Below are 22,064 nucleotides of genomic sequence, written 5' to 3' on the forward strand. Positions count from 1 at the left end.
CGAAAATTTTCTCGAGTCGTGTCTACTCGTATTTTACACGTTATTTTACACGACGAAAAATTGATGAACGCGATACACGCTTGGTATATAGCTTGGTTAATCTCTCGGGGGTTTAATCCGGTAAATAGCCGAGGAAACAGGCACGATTCCGTTGACACGGATCGCTACGTCTGTCCGTTTGTCTGTCCGTCGTCTTTAGGACCGAGTCCCTCCCCCTCTCTCGATGTGCGCTCTCCCGTGTTAATTACGTCCTACATTTACTTTGCGTTTCGACGAGGTCTCGTCGCTCGGTCACTCTATGATATACCCCACGCGTTACCATTGAATCTTGCTTACCGGATATATCTCTTACGTACGCCCGTATATACCGTAATACCATAGATCCAGATACAGTTATCCAGATCGATCCAGTTCTCGTACAAATAACGGACAACGGGGATATCTTTGATACTTTCAATCGCACGTATCTTTACCAAGGATTCTTATTCGTCGAGATCGAAAGGAAAGAAGGAAACGCGTGTCCCAACCGTTCGATTTTAATATCGTTTTTCGGAATAATGGGGCTGATCGTTAAACGAGTCACGAACTCCGTCTCCCCCGACTTCCTCCTTCCTTCGAACGTGGAAAACGAACGCCGCGCCTCCTTTCTCCAAACTTTTTATTCGAATCGTGTATCGGTCACTCGTTATTTTACGTCTCTCTCTCTCTCTCTCTTTCTCCGTTCGCGACTTTCTTTTCCTTCCTTCGACGATTAGAGTTCGTTCGTTTCCTTCACTCGTTTTTCTCACTCGACGTGAAAAATTTTTGAAAACGAAAACGAAGTTTAATACGCGTTATAGGAAAAAAAGAAAAGAAAAGAAAAGAAATGAAAAATGGGACAATTAGAAAAATGAGTCTGTCGAGTGGGACGGATAAGAGTCCGACCCCTCGAGCACAAAGAGTTAACACGTTCGCCGCTACCAGAAAATGTCATGTACATTCTCATCCACTTAGCGTAAATAACGTATAATATAACCTACGTATCGCGCGTATATCTTCTTATCGCGATCGTTCTCTCTTTTATCGCCCCCTCGCTTTTTTTCCTATTCCACTCCATTTTTTCCCCTCTTTTCCAGCTCTCTTTTCCGACTCCCCTCCATTATATCTCGCGTTATTATTATTATTCAATTATCGACACCGATAATTATACGGGTGAACAACGGGTTATTCTTTCTGTTGTAGATCGCAAAATGGGTTGTTTCGGCAGCAAAGATAAGTTGAGCAAAGAAGATATGGATTTTCTTAAATCGCACACGAGATACGACGAGGCAACTATAAAGGAATGGTACAAAGGATTTAAAGTAAGTTATCGTTCGAAAATTTATTTCTTTCGTTTTTTATCATTATTTCTCCAACTAAGAAAAGTAGTCAGGATAATATAATCTCGCGTTAGAGAATGATTTAAAATGTACGATTAATTATTTTTCGATTTCTCGTCTCGAAGTTAAAAAGAAAATTTGATAAATAATGAATCCTTGATGAAAAGAGAAGATTTTTTTTAGAAATATCGCGTTCTTTGTGTTACAGCAAGATTGTCCGAACGGTAGACTAACGCCGGCAAAATTTGTCGACATGTATAAAATGTTCTTCCCATCCGGCAACGCGGAAGAATTTTGCGATCACGTTTTCCGCACATTCGACATGGACAAAAATGGCTACATCGATTTCAAGGTAAGATTCTTTCGTATCGACTTTTACCATTGCCATTAATCGAATGAACGACATGTACGACACAATGTACATACGTACACATATACATATATTTATTTATATTTGTGTATCTTTTGTCAATACACGTAAACGCGCGTAAATAAAGAATAATTTTGAACGTTTGAATTAAAGCGTCCGCTTTAAATCGAGTTTCGAGAAACAAATTACACCTGTCATTCTTCTATCGAGAGAGGAAAAAAAAAAAAGAAAGAAAGAAGGAATAAATTTGAAAGCGTAAACTACGTTGCTTTTAATTACGATTTGAACGAGCGTTATCGAAATTATTCGACGTTAATGACGAATACGTAGGTCGATTCGGTAATTGTAAAAAAGAGAAGAAGAAGGAAAGGAGAAAAGGGAGGGGAAAATGTGGATACTTACGGTGAGTACAATATGTAGAAAGACGATGGAATGACGAGGAAAAAGGTAGGGCAATGATATAGAAATCTAGCCGATGGCAGAAATTGGCCAGAGGGGGGCTGGCACGTCGATGGGGTCAATACGAGAAGTGGAGACACTTCGGAGGTCATGAAGAGCAAAGAGCCGACTCGCCCTCGACTTCGTTCTTTAAAACCCTTGCCGTTTGTCTACCTCAGGCGTAGGGTGACCCAGTTCAACCTCTTGCCGTATCTACATCAACGCGAATACTCTAAATTCTTTAACTCGAAACACGCCGGGACGTTAATAATATCAAAATCGAGAATTGATAACGATTTTACGCTCCAATAAATCCAAAATCCTTTTTTTTTTTTTAATTGCAACGATACACTGAGAAGCAAGAGCGTTCAATTTTGTTCGTTACAGGAATTTTTGTTGGCTATCGATGTAACGTCCAGCGGGACGCCAGAAGAAAAGCTGAAATGGGCTTTCCGTATGTACGATGTCGATGGAAACGGTGTCATTGACATTCAAGAAATGACCAAGATCGTTCAGGTATTATATGCGTATTTCGTAATTAACACACACACACTCTTTCTCTCTCTCTCTGTCTCTCTGTCTCTCTCTCTCTTTTATCCCCTCATACAGATTTCATGCGAAAATATGCCTCCTTTCATCACGATTAAACGACGATTTATTATAAAAATTGGTTAAAAAGGAAAAGAAATCGATTTCATCCCTCCTCTTCTCCCTCGTCCCACTTCTTTTAACCAATAACGACTGTTCTTTCTTACAACGAAAGGGAGTGATAACGACCGAATCGAGCATTTTTCTCCCCTTTGAATATATAAATTCGAATATTCTTGCTATTGCGAATGCTATTTGACGCGTTTAAAATTGAAATTTTATACGACGTGACGAGTAGAATTACGAGCGGTGTTTTTTTAAATATAATAGAACGGAGATTAACATATATATATATACATATATCTGATAGTAAATTAACTTGATGTGTAATAAACTATAATTGGATGGAAAAAATAAACGACGAGGGATATACTAGTGGTACGATTCGAGCAAAATTTATCGTTTCTTCTACAATTCGATGAAAATCATGGTCGTTTTTCGATTCGCACGAAATTCGATTCGATTTTCTTTTAAAATGTCTCGAAAGAGCAGCTAGCTCCCTGAGCGATCGAATTAACAATTGATCAAAATCACAATTATCCGCACGCATCTAGACGTCTAGACGTCTAGATTCCCCAAGGATGTATGTCGATCGATCGTTACGTAAGATACGTTATTCCGAGCATAAAAGAATGGAAGAGTAATCGCTTACAAACGATAAATTGGATCGAAAGTGAAATCGTCGCGAAATATTAACAAATTTCGTTCGCAAAATGAAAATAAATTGGGGGAAATTAACGATGGAAACGCGTTGCCGGAACGTTCGAGACGTGTATTGATCGTTAAAAACGATTTGAATAAAATCGTGGACGACGAAAGGAGAAAAGATTTTACGAAAATATTCAAAGCGTTCGTTAAACAAAAAGCATTTGTATTATTATAAAGAATATAAAAACTAGATATCGACGTTCCAATAATTCTTTTATACGGATTGAATGGAAAAGGTTCCTGGCGAGAAGAGAAAAGTTATAAAAAATTAAACGTAAATATTTTTTTACGAAGCAAATGGACTATGAAAGAAAGAACAAGATGATTCCGATGATTCGAAACGCGAGATGATACGAATTTTGACAGAAGAAAATACGATCGAATAGCGAGAGAGTTAACAAGAATGATGATTTTCGTGTTGCGAATGGTAAAGAAATATTTGTGAAACGATATGAAAACCCGCGTTCAGACACAACGATAACAACGAAAGATCGTTGGAAAGGTTAGAAGGATGACTTGGAAAAAGAAGGTTTCATCCACTTTACTACAATTAACCTTCGATATAACTCGATCGATCCAGAAACAGGAGCAAATACTCGATTGAATGGAAAGTAAGCGGAGAGCACTCGGAATGCGATTACAACGTGATGATGGAATCCGAAAAGAAAAATGGATGGAAGAAACGTATAAGAAAGAAGCCGTTTCGCTCGACTTCTTCTATATAAAATACGAATTTTTTCAACTAAACAAATCCAACTTTTGTATTTTATCTCCATAAAAAAAGCCATCTTCGTTTTCGACTATTTTTTTTTTTTATTTTATTTTAAAAATTCACTTCATTACCTTGAAAAATGGCCATGATTTTTTTCGAGCATTTAAAAAAAAGCGAGCTTTATAAAACTTTGCTCGAACGATACCATCTTGGTACAACCACGACAAATAACGAATTAACAATTTTTTTCATTTTTTTCGAAATCTTTACGCGAAATTTTTACTCACCGTGAGACAACAGGTTCGAAATTAATCAAGTTTTATTTGAAAAATTTTCTCTCTTTCTCTCTCTTCTAATAATTAATATTTTAAATTACAATTCTATAAATACTTACAGTTGTGCAACTAACTAACTGCTGTTATATGTTGAAAAATATATAAAGATATACGTAGATAAATATAATAGCGTTAAAGCGAATAAAATTTCGTTGGAAAAATAAAAAGAATGAAATTAGAATCGAATCAAGAAGAATATGGAAGTGTTGATCGATGGAATCTATAAATGCGCGAAATGATAAAGATGCAAGAATACGATGATCGTTTCTCGATTATTTCATCTTTTCTCGAATCGGCAATTTCACAATTGAAGATACAATAGGTCACGAAATAAAAAAGAAAAAAGAATACAACATAAAACGAGCAAGGAGAATAATTTGTTTCTAAACTCATTTTTTATTTATTTTTCGTCGCGAAAGATTGTCCAAGATCGATCCAAGTAAATCGTGAAAAGTTTTAAAACCCGCAGATATACGAGAATATCTATCGTCGACTCGAAAATAGAATTGGTTCGTCTGCTCTGATGCATATTTGATCGAGACGTTCGATTTTTTTTTTCGAACGGAAATTAGATGGATGGTCGAGAGCGAGAAAAGTTGTAAAATCGATCGATGGACGAAAGGGAATAACGAAGATTAAAAAAAAGGATGATCGACCGTTACGTAGAAACATCTTATTAAATATACGATGTTTTCTGTTTGTAGGCAATATACGACATGCTCGGAGCATGCTCGAGCAACAGACCGGCAGATAGCGCGGAAGAAAGAGCGAAGAACATCTTCGCGAGAATGGACGAAAATAATGACGGTCAACTTACCGAGGAGGAATTTTTGAAAGGTTGCCTTCAAGACGAGGAACTTTCAAAAATGCTGGCCCCTTAATTTCCGTGTCTTATCTCGGATCCGATGATCGATCATGATACACCGACCGACCGAATCGAAACAAATTTCAATTACATCTATCCTTCGTGCCGATCGTTCTATATTATATTCCATATAATATTATTATCGAACACGATAATCGGTGCGATTGCCGACAAAAAAGATCGAAGGAAAATCGGTGTCTTTCCACGGTCTAACTTCAATTTCGACTCGAATCGACAAATTTCCCCCCGCTCCCTTCCCTTCCAAACGACAATCCATCCGATTTCGATTCACCGATTTCGATACGAACGAACGAACTCGTTCGCGTTCACTCGGGGAAAGTTATTATTATTATTATTAAATACGGCGAGAAAAAAAGAAAAGAAAACAAATAACATTGGACGAAGAAGTATCGTTTTGTCGATCAACGGATCGTAGAGTCGCGTTGTTCTTGTCGGATCGAGATCGCATCGAGTTTGAAGTTTGACCGATGCTTCCACAGCAAGTACCTAAAAATTGACGTTTAAGGTAAAACGTTAATTGTTAGATTTAATAATTTGGCAGGTTTTTCTCTTTCTCTCTTTCTCCCTCCCTCTTTCTCTCTCTCTCTCTTTCTCTTTTTCTCTCTTTCCAAAGTTTCGAGATCGAAACAAGTCAGACAGTTTGCTCTCCCTTTAAATTCGAACAACGACGAAAAAAGTGCTAGGATATTTGGCGAGAGTGATGGTAACACACAACGAATCGCGAGAGAGTCACTGTCGAGTAAATAGGACAAAGATTTTCGATCGAGGAATGCAGTTTTATATTGCACGATATACTTCGAACGACGATACAGTTTTACATTGAAAAGAAAAGAAAAGAGAAAAAAAAAGAAAAAAAAAAAAAAAAGAAGGTACGTCATATTAACGTATTAATTAATCGATGAATTATCGTTTTCATTCGGAAATATCATCTGTTCCCATTCATTCCCGACGACGATGTATTACAAAGATAGAAGATAATATTCTCACGAGTGATTCCACGAGTGGTTACAAAATGAGTTGAATATATCGAGATATAAAGAAATTCGCATTCGTAGCTTCGCTTTTTACTTATATGTATAGCCGTTCGATGGACGGACCAAAAGTGCCTAAAGTTCGGCATTTCGACAAACGTACGATGAACGTAAGGCAGGTCGATATACACGGACGGATATTAAATAGCAATGACCTAATAATAAACGTTGTCCGAACGATCGAAACAAATTCCACGCTGCATTCATTGGTATAAAAATTCCGTATAAAAATTCGTACGTATCGAGAAAAAAAAAAAATACGATGCGTATTCTTTTTTTTTACGTTTTACTCGTCGAAAAATTCAATCGCGTTCCCCCGAACGCGTATCAGACCAGCATAGACCTGCGGGTAACCGAACTCGTTCAAACAGATATAAATCGTCCTACGTATAAGGAAATTTCAAATTTACGTCTATAACTTAATTTTACACCGATCGTTCTTTCATTTTTTCAACTTTCTATCTACCGGTGTAAATACTATGTACGGTATCGTCTCTCTATGAACCGAGCTTAAAACGAATATTTTACGCGCGCGCGAATCGTATCATTCGCGCTTTTAATCACACTAAACATCAAACGCTTTGATCGCTTTCATAGAATTTTTCAACTTTCGTAATTAATTATCGTACGATAACAAAGCTTTTATCGGCGTATCAACGTAAAATCATCTTTTTTCCCACTTTCTGTCGAATATTTTCTATTTCGAGGCATTTCGTCCTTTGTATCCTATTATAACCAGCCTAAATATCGTATGCATTTAATATATATATATATATATATTTTTGATTTTTCTTTAAATTCATATACTATTCGCAATTTTTATTGACGTATATATAATTTCCCATATATATGTATATAGTGTGGTGAATGTGTATGAACGTGTAACATTCGTATACATCACCTACGAGTAAGGATAAACATCTAAAACTAGAACTCGAAACTTTTTCCGTTGTTCTTAGCGATAAAAAAAAAGAAGAAATTATATCGATCCATTCGAACACGATTTGAAACGAATTAAAATTACGCTATATGTATTATATAGTATTTACACGGTGAAAATTACTTACGAATATAAATGTATCATACAAATACGAATTCTACGTTTTTTTTTTTTTTTCGTCGTATCCAAAATCGTATCGAAAATTAAATTTATCATCAGAAGAAAAATATACTCGTTTGTTGGAACAAATGTAAAAGAAGGATCGATCTCAAGAAACGATATAATATTTACGTATTTCTACATATTTCCTGCATATTTCCATCCTTTTTTCTCTCTCCTTAAAAAAGAAAAAATTGTGATTTAAAATGTCAAGAAGTGAAAAAACTTGGTAAAAATGCTTGGGAGAGAAATTGACGGCACGATATTTATTTACCTTTGTAAAATGGATTATTTTAATCGATTTTCTCTTCAAAGAAATATTGGGTTCTAGTCTTGGCTGATCCACAATGCACACATACTTAATTATCTGTAGTTAGCGGTATGGAACGATTCGCGATATACGTACAACTGAGAAGATAAACGGTCGTACGAAGAATTGACTTGGAATGTCCTTTTATCTGTCTGGCTCGAACATCAACAGTACGCATCGATACGATAATTATAGAAAATTCAACGGTTCAAATGTGTGAAAATACAATCAAATACTCAACTTTTTGGTGTCGTTTCACCATACGTCGATCCACAACTCCACAACGACACTTGGTATATATATATATGGATTTCACGCAACAATTAAGCTAGCAATGTATATGCGTGCAATATAATATATCTACTACGAAGAATATTTAGCGTTATCGCGTAATATGCATCAAACGTCACGCTCCTTAAATTAGGGTAGTAACGATTGTATTTCAAATCCATAGTTTAACAAAGTATCGAATAAACGGGAAAAAAAGGAAAAAAAATGAAAAATAGGGCAATCCCGTTAAAACTCGTATTAATTATGATTTAAGCTCAGAGCGTATCTGTGTGTGTGTAGTGATATATTAATCCGAAGCTGGTGAAAAAGTGATAGAAAATTCTAGAGTTTGTAACGTCTCTCTCTCTCTCTCTCTCTCTCTCTCTCTCTCTCTCTCTCTCTCTCTCTCTCTCTCTGCAATAAGGAAACATAAAAGCAAGATAATCAATTTTAAAAATTTCTGATATAGGTAGCTGATCGACAAGCATGCGATTCACCGCTTTTCTTTTTCTTTTCTTTTTAAGATCTTACATATATATAATAATAAAAAAAAGAAAAATCGCACAAGATGATAATATATTGGGTCGATCGTTTAACGAACGAAAAACGTCGTTATTTCCAATGGAATGAAAAACGTATACACACACACACACATACATATATATATATATATATATCATCGATTTAAAACAGACGTTTTATTTGCTTTCGTCTCTCCTCTCTCTCTCTCTCTCTCTCTCTCTCTCTCTCTCTCTCTCTCTTTCTCTGTTGTTTTTTTTCTCGATATCAGCAGCACGGTTAATAGGTTGGTATTGGTAAAAATTAATAATAAGGTGATTAAAAATATTTCATCCGAATTTACGATAATGTTTGCATACCCTAATCTTTTAATCTCTTTCAACTCGATCACCGTAATAATTAGTATTTGAAACTTATATTTATTTAATAATTCTCATTAATTATATTTATTTAATCGTTATCGATTTGAGAGAATCGAATTCGCAAGATTAGATTTATATAATATTTAGATATGTATAACGAGATGTATTATTCGACGATCGCGATCGAAAGGATTAAAGTATTTTTTTTTAGCTCCATTCATTTCGCTCTTTTTTTACGCGTCTATCTATCTATCTATCTATCTATCTATCTATCTATCTATCTATCTCTTTATCTATCTATCTATCTATCTATCTATTTTTTTAGTTTGATGATTTTCGATTTTTCGCTCAATATACATATATATATATATATATATTTACACGCATTGCGCGTTAATTCGATAAATAAAATGAAGACAAAGTAACAACGATAGAAAGAACAATAATAATATTTTATAACGAAACATATTTTTTGAGAATTATCGAGCATTATCGAAGATAAAAGATAAAGCGAAGGAAAAAGAAAAAGGAATAATTGGAAGGAAAAATATAACGATTTCGATCATAAATGCAATTTTCTATTCGTTCTTCGTTTTATTCGATGTATTAGTTTCTATTCTTTCTTCTTTCGCTTCTCTCCCGGGGGAAATTATTTATAAATTTTTTTAAAATGCACATGTTCTATATAGAAAAGAAAAAATTCTATATATATATACCGATATTTATTATATATCGATGAATATATACTGTAGGATGAATATCGGTACTTTTAAATCGATCGATTAGAAACGATTAATAATTTTTTCCTCTCTCGAGAGAAAAATTGCCGATACTTGGAATTCTACGAATTTATATAAATCATGGGTAAGAAAATATCGTTTCATTATTAAGAATTGGCGAGGAAATTTGGAAAGAGAATGTTAGTAAGTTAGTATCTATGTACTAATGTGCAGTTCGTGCAATTAATGTAAACAAATATTGTTACATCGCTCGCGTATATTTATGCGTATATAGTTATTTACATATATAATACTAGGCTAAGTACATATCATTGCCTTTTCTCAAATTATTCAAAATCGACTCGTAGACGCGAAGTTTTCTTCGTGTTTTTTCATCGTGTATTTCGTGCTTCCGCAATTTCGGTCAATTCGAACACGAATTTGAGAACGCAAAATTTCTCGATTAATTTCTTGATTGACACGATGATGGAAAAATGTGCGCGTTTTCTCATTTATGCGTTGTGCGAGCACATTCCCCCAAAATCTCTTCTATATTTAATCGAAACGAAAAATCTATGTACAACACACACACACACACACACACACAATTCACTTTCGGTACGATATAAAAGAAAAAAAAAAAGAAAACAATCTGTATACTCCTTTATTACAACAATTCGAAATATCGATGGCACGATATTGATTCCCCCTTTTTCCATCTTTTCTTCGATCGTATCTCAACGATAAGCTGTATTCCATTTTGTTTCGTATAAATCGTAATTATTCGTTCCGGTGGTTCGTGATAAATCATCTGAAAGAAAAAAAAAAAAAAGAAGGAAATAAGAAAGAAAAGGATTTTCGTGCTACGATTAATTTACAGAAACGTATCCATGGTTCGGATACTTTTCGTATTCTCTTCGTTCGTTTCACAACAAATCGAAAGATAATACGAATGGAAACATCGCGATCCTCTTCAAATCGAAAGTGCAGCATTGACAATCGAAATATCAAGTTTCTTCTTCTATTAAAAAGAGTCAATGAATATAGAGAGAACAATTTTATAAAGCTTAAGAACACAAACCCAAAAGTGCATTATATATTACAAATATTACATTGTTACGTCTCAGTTTCCAATTTCCAAAAAAATTTCGCAGCGTTGAAAAATTCGAAAGTCGATATTGTTATCCTCGTAAAAAAAAAAAAATAAATAAATAAATAAATAAAAAATAAATAAAAAATAAAAAAAATAAAAAATGAGAAAAAGAATAATAATAACCATCCGAAATAATAATAATAATTCTTCTTTTTTTCGGTAACAAGTATCTCGCGTGCAAAAATACTAACGCTATATGTACACGTCGTGTCACGTGTATATACGAAAAATATATTTTTCATAGGTGTTATTCAGAATCTTTGAATCTTGTCACGATCGAGATAAAAAAATTGAAAAATTTCTTTAAATATATTTAAAACGATAAAATATTCGGTATATTATTTTCAATAAATATTATCAATATGTTGTAAACCGATGATGTAAAACGACACATCGATCGATCCACTTTGATCGCGAAATTAATACACCGTGAAATCTTGCTAAGCAAGCTCAAAGATAAAAGATTAATATGCGAGCGAAATATCGAATTATCTATGCTACTTCGAAAATCTATTTTATATTTTTCTACGCCATTCATTCTATCCTTCCTGCACGTCTTCATGCACTCATGCCTTCAACCTCTTCTTTAAATTAATCACATCTCTCTTTCTCTCTCTCTCTCTTTTTCTCTTTCTCTCTCTCTCTGTCTGTCCTTTTTATCGATCGAGTATCCCTATTTTATCTCGAAACGATGCATCGGAAACTAGTAATAGTAAGTTTACAGGAAAACAATTGTTACAGCGAATAAAACAAATTCTTTTATTTTCTCCTGCGGTTAATCTTCCGAGCACCTTCGTATTAATCTCTTTTCTAATCTATTTATTCGCACTTTATTCTATTTATATACCGTTGCTCTTCAAAATCTATCGTAAAAGGTATTGGATGAAATCATTAAGTCGAGAAAGGAACGTACAATTATGATTTGTAAAGTATCTTTTTTCTTTTTTCTTCTTTCAAATTTTACTCCTCCCTATATATGTCGCGATTAATTTTCTTCCATAATAGTATTTATATAGACATATATGACGTAACAAATTTTTGGCAATATCTTTATACTTACATTCTTACATTTTTTACGAAACATTTTCGTACAATCCATGTTTGATCCCTCCTCCCTCGTATATGGAGATGTAAAGATACGAATATGATTATAGAGACGATCTAATAAGGATATAATACGTGTAATAATACGAAAAACTCGGTGAAAGACGAATTCGTTATATAATGTTCGTGTATTTATTAAAATTCTTCTCGAAGAAGAAATTCCTTTTCGAAATTGTATCGCGTGATATGCTTATCATTTTCTGTCTTTAATTATAACGAAATTAATATATTATTTGAAGCATAAAAATAATTTTTATGAAATCAAATTAACTTTTACTCTTTTGAGAACAAAACTTGTTTGAAATTTTTATCAAGTTCCTGTAATAAATAAATTGAATGATTTATTTTTATTCTTATGATATAATCGATAAAAAATATTTTTCTCCGCGGTAAATACTTCATAACTTTTGATTGCTTTTATGCGTGACAAAATTGTCGATCGTAAAATTTATTAGAATTTTTATTAATTAAATCGCAATACGAAAAGAAGGAATTATTATATTTCTATTTTCGGTCTTTAATTGTACCGAGTTGCACATAGTACTGTAATCTAGAGAATCAAATTGCTGATAATGATTTTTTATAAAAAAAAAAAATATATATAAATTTTATCTTTAAATTATTATTATTTATATTATCCTAATGATTAAGCAAAATGTCAATATTCGAAAGTATTTTATCTACGTACACATACATATATCGAAAAAGTATAAATTAAATTTTGACATTAACATTGTAATTAATTTTATTGATAATCTGATATTATTAAATAATTATCAGATTGCAATTTTTTTATTTTTATTTTTTTTTTTTTTTCACAAAATACATCTGGAACACAATTTTTACTTTCTATTTCAAAAAATATCAGATTGCAAAAATTTATCGTTAAACACGATATATTTTCAGTACGACTGTTTAATAAATTGTAAATCATTGTAATTATATATCGTGGATCCGTTTATCCTTAATATACGAACAATATCAAATAAAATATACAATTTAAAGTAAAATAAAAATAAAGGGAAAAAAAATAAATAGATAAAAAAACGAGAAGAACAAAAGGAAAGAACAAAAGAAAGTTCGCTTAAAAAACAAATATGTGTAATATTTAAACAATGTTAAATAATACGTTAATTTCGCAATTTCATTGTATATTTCGTTTCAATCGCAATGGTACATGTATCATTAGCAACAATTAGAAAAACATTATTGTATTGGTATTCTTCGATGGTGAATATAAAAAAGGATATGAAGATACAAAAGAAGACGTAATAATAATTATATCTATTTATTTATTTGTAACGATTCGTAATGATCGTTTTTTTTTTCAATTATCGTAGTATTATATACGAAATATTATCAAAAGAAAGGGAAAAAAAAGAGGAAAAAAAAAAAAAGAAAAGAAAAGAAAAAAAATGTATGGAAATCATTTTATCAAAAAAATAAAATCTTATATTATAGTTTTGAAATTTGCGCAGTTTTCAAAAAGTATTATACAAATATTTATCAAAGACGTAATAAATGTATACGTACTTACATGTATGTACTCGTGACGGAATATACTGCCGATTGATTATTGATTATCTCTGATTTTGAAAACAACACTTGGAAACACTCGTTTCGACATTTTAGCAAAAACTATTTAGCGCATAGGATCGATCTCTAGGACCATTAGTCTTGTATTTAAAAAAAAATATATAATATTTATATACATATATATATATATATATGTATATAATATATATATATATACATGTATAGAAATCTGAGATTAATAGATCGATAATAAGATCGAGTATAATTTGTGTGAATATAGATAAATTGAAACGTAAAAAAAAAAACAAAAAAAAAAATCTTTTTCTTATTCTTTCTCTACTTCTAATCTGGTGCTAATGCTGATAGTACACCTTAATGCTACTTTTGTATCTACTTTCCCTTTTCATCTTCAACTTAATATGATTAAGAAACGATATGTAAAAATATCTTATGTGTCGTATTATATAAATTATTAGTTTGTAAAACGATTAGTTTAATGTTGTTCTACAAATAAAATTGTTTAGAATAATAATTTTTCAAACTTCCCAGACTATTTAACCAACAATCAAAAACTTAATCTAATCGCAAATTAATCGTCGAATTAAGAAGAAATTTATTTTCTTATAATTAGTCTTGATATTAAAATATCTTTAAAAAAGATTAAACACATTCCAACTTATATATATATATATACATACATACATATTTATTTGATTTATGTAATTTAAGTAGTAACCAAGTCGTAAAATTACATGCAATAATTGTCTAATATTTTCCGTACTTTCTTCTTTTTCTTTAATTTTCGATAAAAAGCATGATGATGAAGATATTTAAAAAAAAAAAAATGAACGAAAATATTTCGATGAAGAAAAATTCACGAAATATATAAATAACGTACGTTTAAAAATAATAATAGAGCGTAATCGAAGGATAATCGATCATTCGTATCGATCGTTGAACGAATTTCATTGAAATCAACCATTTCGATTCGAATCATTACGAATTTTTACATCCTCTCGTTATCTCGTGGATAAGAAAAATTTAAGATCAATTGTCTCAAATAATCAATACGTTTGCACACACGAGTTATTTACAAATTTTAATTATTTCACTTTTCATGCTTACTGAAATTTCTCTCTTAACAATCATGCGTGATTAAAAATATGATATAGAACGTACAAAAGAAAATAAGATATGTAAAAAAATACCAATCTGTCGTAATAATTTAATCAATTCCCTCGATATATAACGTTCTTCAATTGTCTTATATTACCGATAGAATATAACTTTAATAAACATGTTCGATTTTCGAAAACACATTGTAGCATACATCTACATTAATATCTATATTATTCAATATGCGTCATATTATTCGTTCGTTTATCAATTTTTCAACATTATATATTAAATAGATTAACGAAAATACGATTCAATGAATTGTAAATATAATATAAATTAAGTGTATGTATTAAAAATACGATTTAAACGAATCGAATTTTTCTCTTATGTACGTACGCTTACATTATTCTTAATCATTCCATCCTTATTATTCGATTTACAATATCGCAAATTATGATCTTAGTTGCGTTTAATTTGATTAAAAAAAAAAGTATGAAAAAAGAAAAAAATAAGAATATATCACTTTTCTATATGTATAATATCTATATGTAACATTTCTTAATGTATAACATTATTATGAATTTTTTACATTAAAAGAAAAAACGTTTAGTCGTAAGTCATATGGTTGTGGATGTAATTAACATCAATAATGATTAATTTGACGATTTGAAAGAAAAATGGGACGAGACGCGGAATAGAACGTAAAGATAAAATCGATAATATTTTTCTAATAGTTTATAAAATCGTTGTTATTCGTGTTTTTTTTTTTTAATTATATTTCCTTTTCGTTAAGATTAAGATCTCACCTAAAATAGCTGGAATAATAATAAATAATAATCGAGAGTTTTATAAACGAAATGTTTATTATTAAGATTGATCGATCCATTTTTCTTTGAAATCTCGAATATCGAGAGAGATATAAAAAGAATATCTTGTACATCTATGTTATATACTTCAAAGTTTGTTTTTAATTATCTTAATATATAATCGCGCTCTCCCCCTTGACACAACAAACGTCCAATTGTCATTGTCGCTTGGATTACTTTCATCTTTTTTCCCATTTCAACTTACACCGTGTTAAGTACAACGATAATAAAAGATAAAGAAAGTGCATGTATGTATCGAAATTCCGAATTCGAAATCGTTATCGTGATCCAATGATCGGAAACACGCATCGTTGATCAACGTAAAAATAAAATTGCGATACTTCATTCTATTGGTATTAATTATCTTTAAAATGCGAATTTAAAACCGATTAATTAATTTATATTAACGTTAAAAATATACGCATTTCGTAATATGTTTGTACATGTATCTAAAGATTCTACGTAGTACGTATTAATATACGTATTAAAAATTAATACTTACTCGCGTCACGCGATCCACCGTCATAAGAAACTATTTGTTTAGTGGATTATCGATGATGTACGAATTATTTTCTAGCCGCTGTTTCGCTCTACCCGGCCTATTTTTCATTCATTGAACAGTCTATGATAATATATTTCCTCGATTTATCGATTTTTTTATTTTTCGTGGAAAAAATATTCGAACAATAAAGAAAATGTAGCGATAGATTTTTTTATTACAAAATGAATTTTGATAATAATTTGCAACAATTAACACGTTTCTTCGATTATCTGTTCTTTTCCAATTCTTCCAATATTCGAATATCTCCAAAGTCGAATAGATTTCGACACGATCGGAAAATCATTTTTTTTCTTCTTCTTCTTTTTCCAATATTTTATCCATATATTTTATTCTTTTATATAACGTGCATGATTTAATGATAATTATCGATATAATATGTGCTTGCTTGTTACATTAGCATGATATTTATTAATATATCGTTTAAGCGACAAATTATAAGTAATGCGAATGATTTGCATCAAGAAGAAAAAAAAATATCGACGTTACTTATCATTAATACTAATAGATAATATTACGATAATAAATTACACTCTGCTCTAAATGTATTATCTAAATGTTGTTGTTCTTGCTGTTATTATTATTGTAATCATAATAGCGATGGTCGTCTTCATCGTTGTTATTGTTATTGTTATCATCGTCATCATCATCATCATCATCATCATTAATCATCATTACTATTATTATTATTATTATTATATTATCATCTCGTCATCAAAACTATTCGTTTCATCTGACGATTTTTTCCATCATTATCGAAACCGTATTATTAATATTTTGTTCGCTTTGTAACAATGGCGTGAATGATGCGGAAAACATTTGTAATGTTAACGATTCGAAAGAAGCGCACGCATTTGCATTCATTCGTTTCAATTTGAGCGAATCCATTCATCTTCTAAATCGATAGAGGATCGATGATAGAAATTAGCGCTCTCTCTCGTTCTCTTTCTCTTTCTCTCTTTTGCTCTTATGCGTGAATGCGTGCGTATGTACGAGCGTGCGAGCGTGTGTCATAAACGCTTTCATCTCGACGTTTTTCTCTAGACAAGGAAGAAAAAAAGCACGAAAAGACCGGTTTCCGCTAAAAATCATTTAATTTGACAATTTTGTAAAAGCAAATAAATACAAAGATTTACATAAATTTTCTCGTTACAGGCGTGTCTGGTGGAAATTACCAGCCACCAAGTGCTGTTAATTAAACGGCACCATTAGAATAGTAAACTAGTTAGTGCTTATTTATCTACTAATCGAATACTGTCCGAGAGCCTCGCCGGATTTTATAATAAAAGGGGGAACTTGAAACGACCATGGGGAAACAAAATAGCAAGTTGAAACCGGAAGTATTAGAGGATCTCAAGCAGAATACAGAATTTTCAGGTAAATTTTCGATAATCAATTTTAATAAATTCCTACCTCTTATCGAATCTCTATGATACGCATGCTTATTCGTATTGAATAAATTATTCGATATGGAATTCTATTTTTTACTCGAAATAATTTTTTCAACGAAACAAAAATTATTAAAATTAGTCTCCCTTTTTCTCATTCGTTTTTTTTTTCTTTTTCTTTCTCCCCAAGTTTCTCCCCAAGATCGCGTTTTATAATTTAATATCTTTGTTTAAAGATGCCGAGATTCAAGAATGGTACAAAGGATTCTTAAAGGATTGTCCGAGCGGTCATCTGAGCGTAGAAGAGTTCAAAAAGATATACGGAAATTTCTTCCCTTACGGCGATGCTTCCAAGGTAAGAAAAATCAAATTAATTATTTCGTTTGTAGAAAATACATCGGAAGTATATTTGTCGAGTAATATCGATCAAAATAATTTTATTCGCGTTAACGTTTCATTTCTATCAATCGAAAACTGAATTGGGTTCCAATGCATCGAATTTCGATCCGTAATAACGAAACGGATATTTCCGAAATCGACCTCAATTCGCGGGAAAAAATCAAATCCTTGTCGTTTAATAAAACTTTCGATAAAGACTAATCGGCGATATTATTTGCATACAATAATAGATGGTCGATAACGAAATTTCAGATTATTCGAATTCGATCGTATTATTCATGGATGTGTAATATAACAGTTTGCAGAACACGTGTTCAGAACATTCGACGCGAACGGGGATGGAACAATCGACTTTCGAGAATTTTTATGCGCTCTCAGTGTAACATCTCGCGGTAAACTGGAACAAAAATTGAAATGGGCCTTCAGTATGTACGATCTCGATGGTAATGGTTATATCTCGCGGCAAGAAATGCTGGAAATAGTGACGGTAAGAATAATCAAGATTAAGGATTATCCATACATGGTAATTATAGAAAAATGATAAAAAATAAAAAAAAAAAAATATTGAAATGTTTTATCGAAATATCGAAATATTTAAATTGCATTCGAAAATATAACATTCGATACAATATCGATGTATAAAACATCGAAAGATTTTTTTATTCTTTTTTCGATAATATCCCAATATTACAAATTCGGGAGCATAAAAAAGAACGTTTAATATAATAAATATAAATATTAAGTCAATATAATCGTAAATATCTAAATTTGAATTTTTTTTTCTTTTTTTCTCTATAATAAATCTATCCAATTTCTGAATTTAGAACGAATGCAAGTATTTATATTATATTATACATGGATATTTGAGTAAAAGTTATTTTCTTTCTCTTTTAATAAAATCATCTTATCTATCTTATAATTACCATCGAAATGAATGTTTTTAAATAAATGTTTGTAACGAGTGTGAAAACACTCGATTTATTTATCAGGCAATTTATAAAATGGTGGGTTCCGTGATGAAAATGCCCGAGGACGAATCGACGCCGGAAAAAAGGACCGATAAGATATTTCGACAAATGGATAAAAACAAGGATGGGAAATTATCACTCGACGAATTTATAGAAGGAGCAAAAAGTGATCCGTCTATCGTGCGACTGTTGCAGTGCGATCCTAGTGCACAAGCTCAGTGAGGCCCTGGGCTATTATTACGCAAGTATTACTGTGTCATCTATATACATGTGTATAACTATATCGGGACCCGGTCCGATAATCTTCGATAGAAACGATTAAAAATTTATCACGATATATACCACGAAGAAAACTTCCGTAAACTTTTTTTTCCGTTTTCTTTTCTCCTTCTTTCCATATATATATATATACACATACTTGTACGTACGATAAACGCGTTACAGATTTTTATGCGTAGAATAAAAAAATATCTTTATGAACGTTTAATCGTTTCTGAAAAATATAGATAGAAGATATGGGACAGAAGAATAAGGGATAATTTGTAAATTGGGCCGGTACCCGAATAAGTCCAGGGTCTCCGGGCCCATGGCGCTTGCGCATACCGCAAGCTAGTCTAAAAGACTAGTCCAGTCGCTCCGTCTCGTAAACGGATCGGTTTTAACGTAAATTTTCATATATCTCGATAGTATCTCACCCTTCTCTCTGCTGCGTACGAACGAATGACTGAAAATCGAAATTATACGATGTATGGATATGACACCGCTCGATACACGCTACATCAATCATAATTATTGAGTAGATCTTATATATATATATATATATTTTCTCTTTTTCCGATGATTATTCCACTCGTTAATTCACGTCCACCAGAAATCTTATTGCGATACTTCAATTGTCGTGTCTTTGATCATCGTTAATTTCTTTAATTTTTTTCAATCGAATTATATCGTTTTCGTATACACATCGTTTTTAAATTAATCTTACTTTATCGAGCAGCATGTTTTTCGAGCAGTCGTCCTTACCATCATCAGTCTCCGTCATATGCAGCTCAAGGGTAAATTAATTTTTAAACGTGTTATATCATCTTTGTAAGCTATTTGCAAAAATATATTTTATATCTAATACGTACGATAATAACGTTCATCATTTTAGCGAATACATCGTTTTTAATTTTTCAGTACACGTGTATCGTATCAAACTATTCATTATGGAAAAGACTTATTTGCGAGGTACCGTAACTATATTAGCAACGAATAATAAACAGTTAATGGTCATCGAAATAACAAAGGTCATTGGATAAAATATTGATTCTCGGTTTTTAACCTAATAAATCATCTGATCAAGAGTTCTATTAAATCTTAGCATTATTTTCTTTTATATATATACATATACTCGTGATATTCTTATTAAAAATATAACAAAAATATACGACGAAAGACTGGAAAAACATTGATGTATTGATATGTTATCGTTATTCGATACTCGTAATATTCGTAATACTCAAAATCTTCAATAATGTTGAATAAAAATTTCCAATTTCTCCTAAAAATTTTGTATTTCTATGACCTTTGTTGCTATTGCTTTATCGATATTTGTTCGTTTTTGATAGAACATAAATTCAGCTAGAAAAATGACAAGTAAAATTGTTAATTAATTATCTTCTCGTAAAAGAAGGAAGAAATATCAAGTTCATCATTGCCTACTCAAAAGTAACTGAATTCATCATACGATTTTCAGTTACTTTCGACAAGCTACCGAAAACCTATCAAGATTTCGAGCCGAAAGTATTTCGAAGGAGAAAAATGTATGTAAAAGGAAAATGAAGGGATAAAGAAGAAAATAGAATAACACGAATAAAATGAAAATAGGGAAGGGAGGGGGGAGAAGAGAAAAAGCCGAAAGAATAACGCTCACGTGCATCAATCGTTTTAGAGATTTATTTTTGCGAATGCGTATGTCGCGTGTCTAAGTACGTGTGCGAACATGCTATGTATGCGACTAAGTATTTTCATGTATATTTGCGCGTATGCATACGAGTAGAGAGAAAACGGAAAAGAGTAAAAAAAAAAAATAATAATAATAATAACAATAATAACAAAGAATAAGAGAAAGAATAATAATTAGTTAATTCAGAAATTTATATAAAAGCGACATGAAATGACATAGATTTAAAGATGCAGAAAAGAAATTAGCGAAATAATTAAGTCTTAAAATCTCCCACTAGCTATTGTTCAATTAGGATTAATTATATTAATACACGTTACATATACATATATGTGTACGCGATATTATAACTCTGTTCATTTTTTAATATGATACGTAATATAATACGACAATTTTCTAGTTCCTTAATTGTAATATGATCAATTGGTCGATTCGTATATTTAACGGAACATTTTTTAATCGAATAAATTTGTGCGTGCAAAAAAAAATATGATTATTTATAGAAAAATACGTGGGAAGAAAAATTCATCACGTTGTTTTTCATGCTCTTCTTCTTTTCTTTTTATAATACATGAATTAAAAATGATTCAACTTTTCATTCTTTCGTTTTTCTCTTTTCATTTTTATGTGATCATTATATCATTATAATTTCGCACTTGATCGTTTGCACTGGCAATATCGTTTTACTGGAAGAGCAACATATTATTAAGATATAAATATGTGTATAAACATATGCATATACATACTTAATATATATATATATATACATACATATATATACATATATATATATATATATATATATATACGTACACATGTGTGTATGTGTATATGTGTATATTCGTATCTATACATATATCTGTTATACTTTCTAAGATGTACATTCATCTTGTGCTCATTAATAATTAAGGATAAAGACTACATAGATATATCTTTTATTCGTATATAATCACGCTGTATAAATTAAATAACCTCATTAAAAAATTAATATATAAGATTCTAAAATAAATTTTGAATTTTTCTCGCTATTCGGTAGGATAAAAAAATAGCAACATAAAAGAAAGATAATTATAAACATAACGTAACTTTGCCTTCTGAAATATACGAAAAAAAGAAAGAGAAGGGAAACGAAGAAAATTCTATTTAGATAAAAATAGGGTCGATATTTTACATTCGATACTTGTTGACGCAAAATATAATTATTATATCTTAAACCAGGAGAAGCAATAAGCAAAAAGATAACGATAAATATCGCGATTAAA

General features: G+C 31.2%; 3 protein-coding genes across 17 annotated transcripts in view; 2 read left to right on the forward strand and 1 right to left on the reverse strand.

Moving 5' to 3' along the window:
* The window catches only part of LOC107995398 (neuronal calcium sensor 2), a 32,718-nt gene extending 24,146 nt beyond the window's left edge, over positions 1–8,572 (forward strand). For 7 of the 9 annotated variants that reach the window (XM_017052898.3, XM_017052894.3, XM_017052892.3 and 4 more), the window contains 4 exons: positions 1,222–1,340; positions 1,567–1,710; positions 2,554–2,682; positions 5,274–8,572. In XM_017052898.3, the coding sequence (XP_016908387.1) occupies positions 1,230–1,340; positions 1,567–1,710; positions 2,554–2,682; positions 5,274–5,450 (561 nt within the window). In that variant the 5' untranslated portion in view covers positions 1,222–1,229 and the 3' untranslated portion in view covers positions 5,451–8,572. Of the gene's footprint in view, positions 1–953; positions 995–1,221; positions 1,341–1,566; positions 1,711–2,553; positions 2,683–5,273 lie in introns of those variants that run through there. The other 2 variants (XM_062073196.1, XM_028665537.2) reach the window with 2 other exon arrangements.
* The window catches only part of LOC107995396 (replication factor C subunit 2), a 41,017-nt gene extending 26,912 nt beyond the window's left edge, over positions 1–14,105 (reverse strand). For 2 of the 5 annotated variants that reach the window (XM_062073206.1, XM_062073203.1), the window contains exons 1-2: positions 7,860–14,105; positions 7,554–7,763 (exon numbers count right to left, since the gene is read on the reverse strand). In XM_062073206.1, the coding sequence (XP_061929190.1) occupies positions 7,554–7,642 (89 nt within the window). In that variant the 5' untranslated portion in view covers positions 7,643–7,763; positions 7,860–14,105. Of the gene's footprint in view, positions 1–7,553 lie in introns of all 5 variants that reach the window. The other 3 variants (XM_062073205.1, XM_062073202.1, XM_062073204.1) reach the window with 2 other exon arrangements.
* LOC107995397 (neurocalcin homolog) overlaps positions 1–22,064 on the forward strand; it is a 53,881-nt gene that overhangs the window by 24,252 nt on the left and 7,565 nt on the right. Inside the window, exons 2-6 of one of the 3 annotated variants that reach the window (XM_028665541.2) lie at positions 17,258–17,479; positions 17,727–17,845; positions 18,188–18,376; positions 18,879–19,098; positions 20,596–20,717. In XM_028665541.2, coding sequence (XP_028521342.1) covers positions 17,410–17,479; positions 17,727–17,845; positions 18,188–18,376; positions 18,879–19,079 — 579 coding nt within the window. In that variant the 5' untranslated portion in view covers positions 17,258–17,409 and the 3' untranslated portion in view covers positions 19,080–19,098; positions 20,596–20,717. Of the gene's footprint in view, positions 1–17,257; positions 17,480–17,726; positions 17,846–18,187; positions 18,377–18,878; positions 19,996–20,595; positions 20,718–22,064 lie in introns of those variants that run through there. The other 2 variants (XM_062073207.1, XM_017052890.3) reach the window with 2 other exon arrangements.

The sequence above is a fragment of the Apis cerana genome, linkage group LG3 (genome assembly GCF_029169275.1).
Source record: "Apis cerana isolate GH-2021 linkage group LG3, AcerK_1.0, whole genome shotgun sequence".
Taxonomy (NCBI): domain Eukaryota; kingdom Metazoa; phylum Arthropoda; class Insecta; order Hymenoptera; family Apidae; genus Apis; species Apis cerana.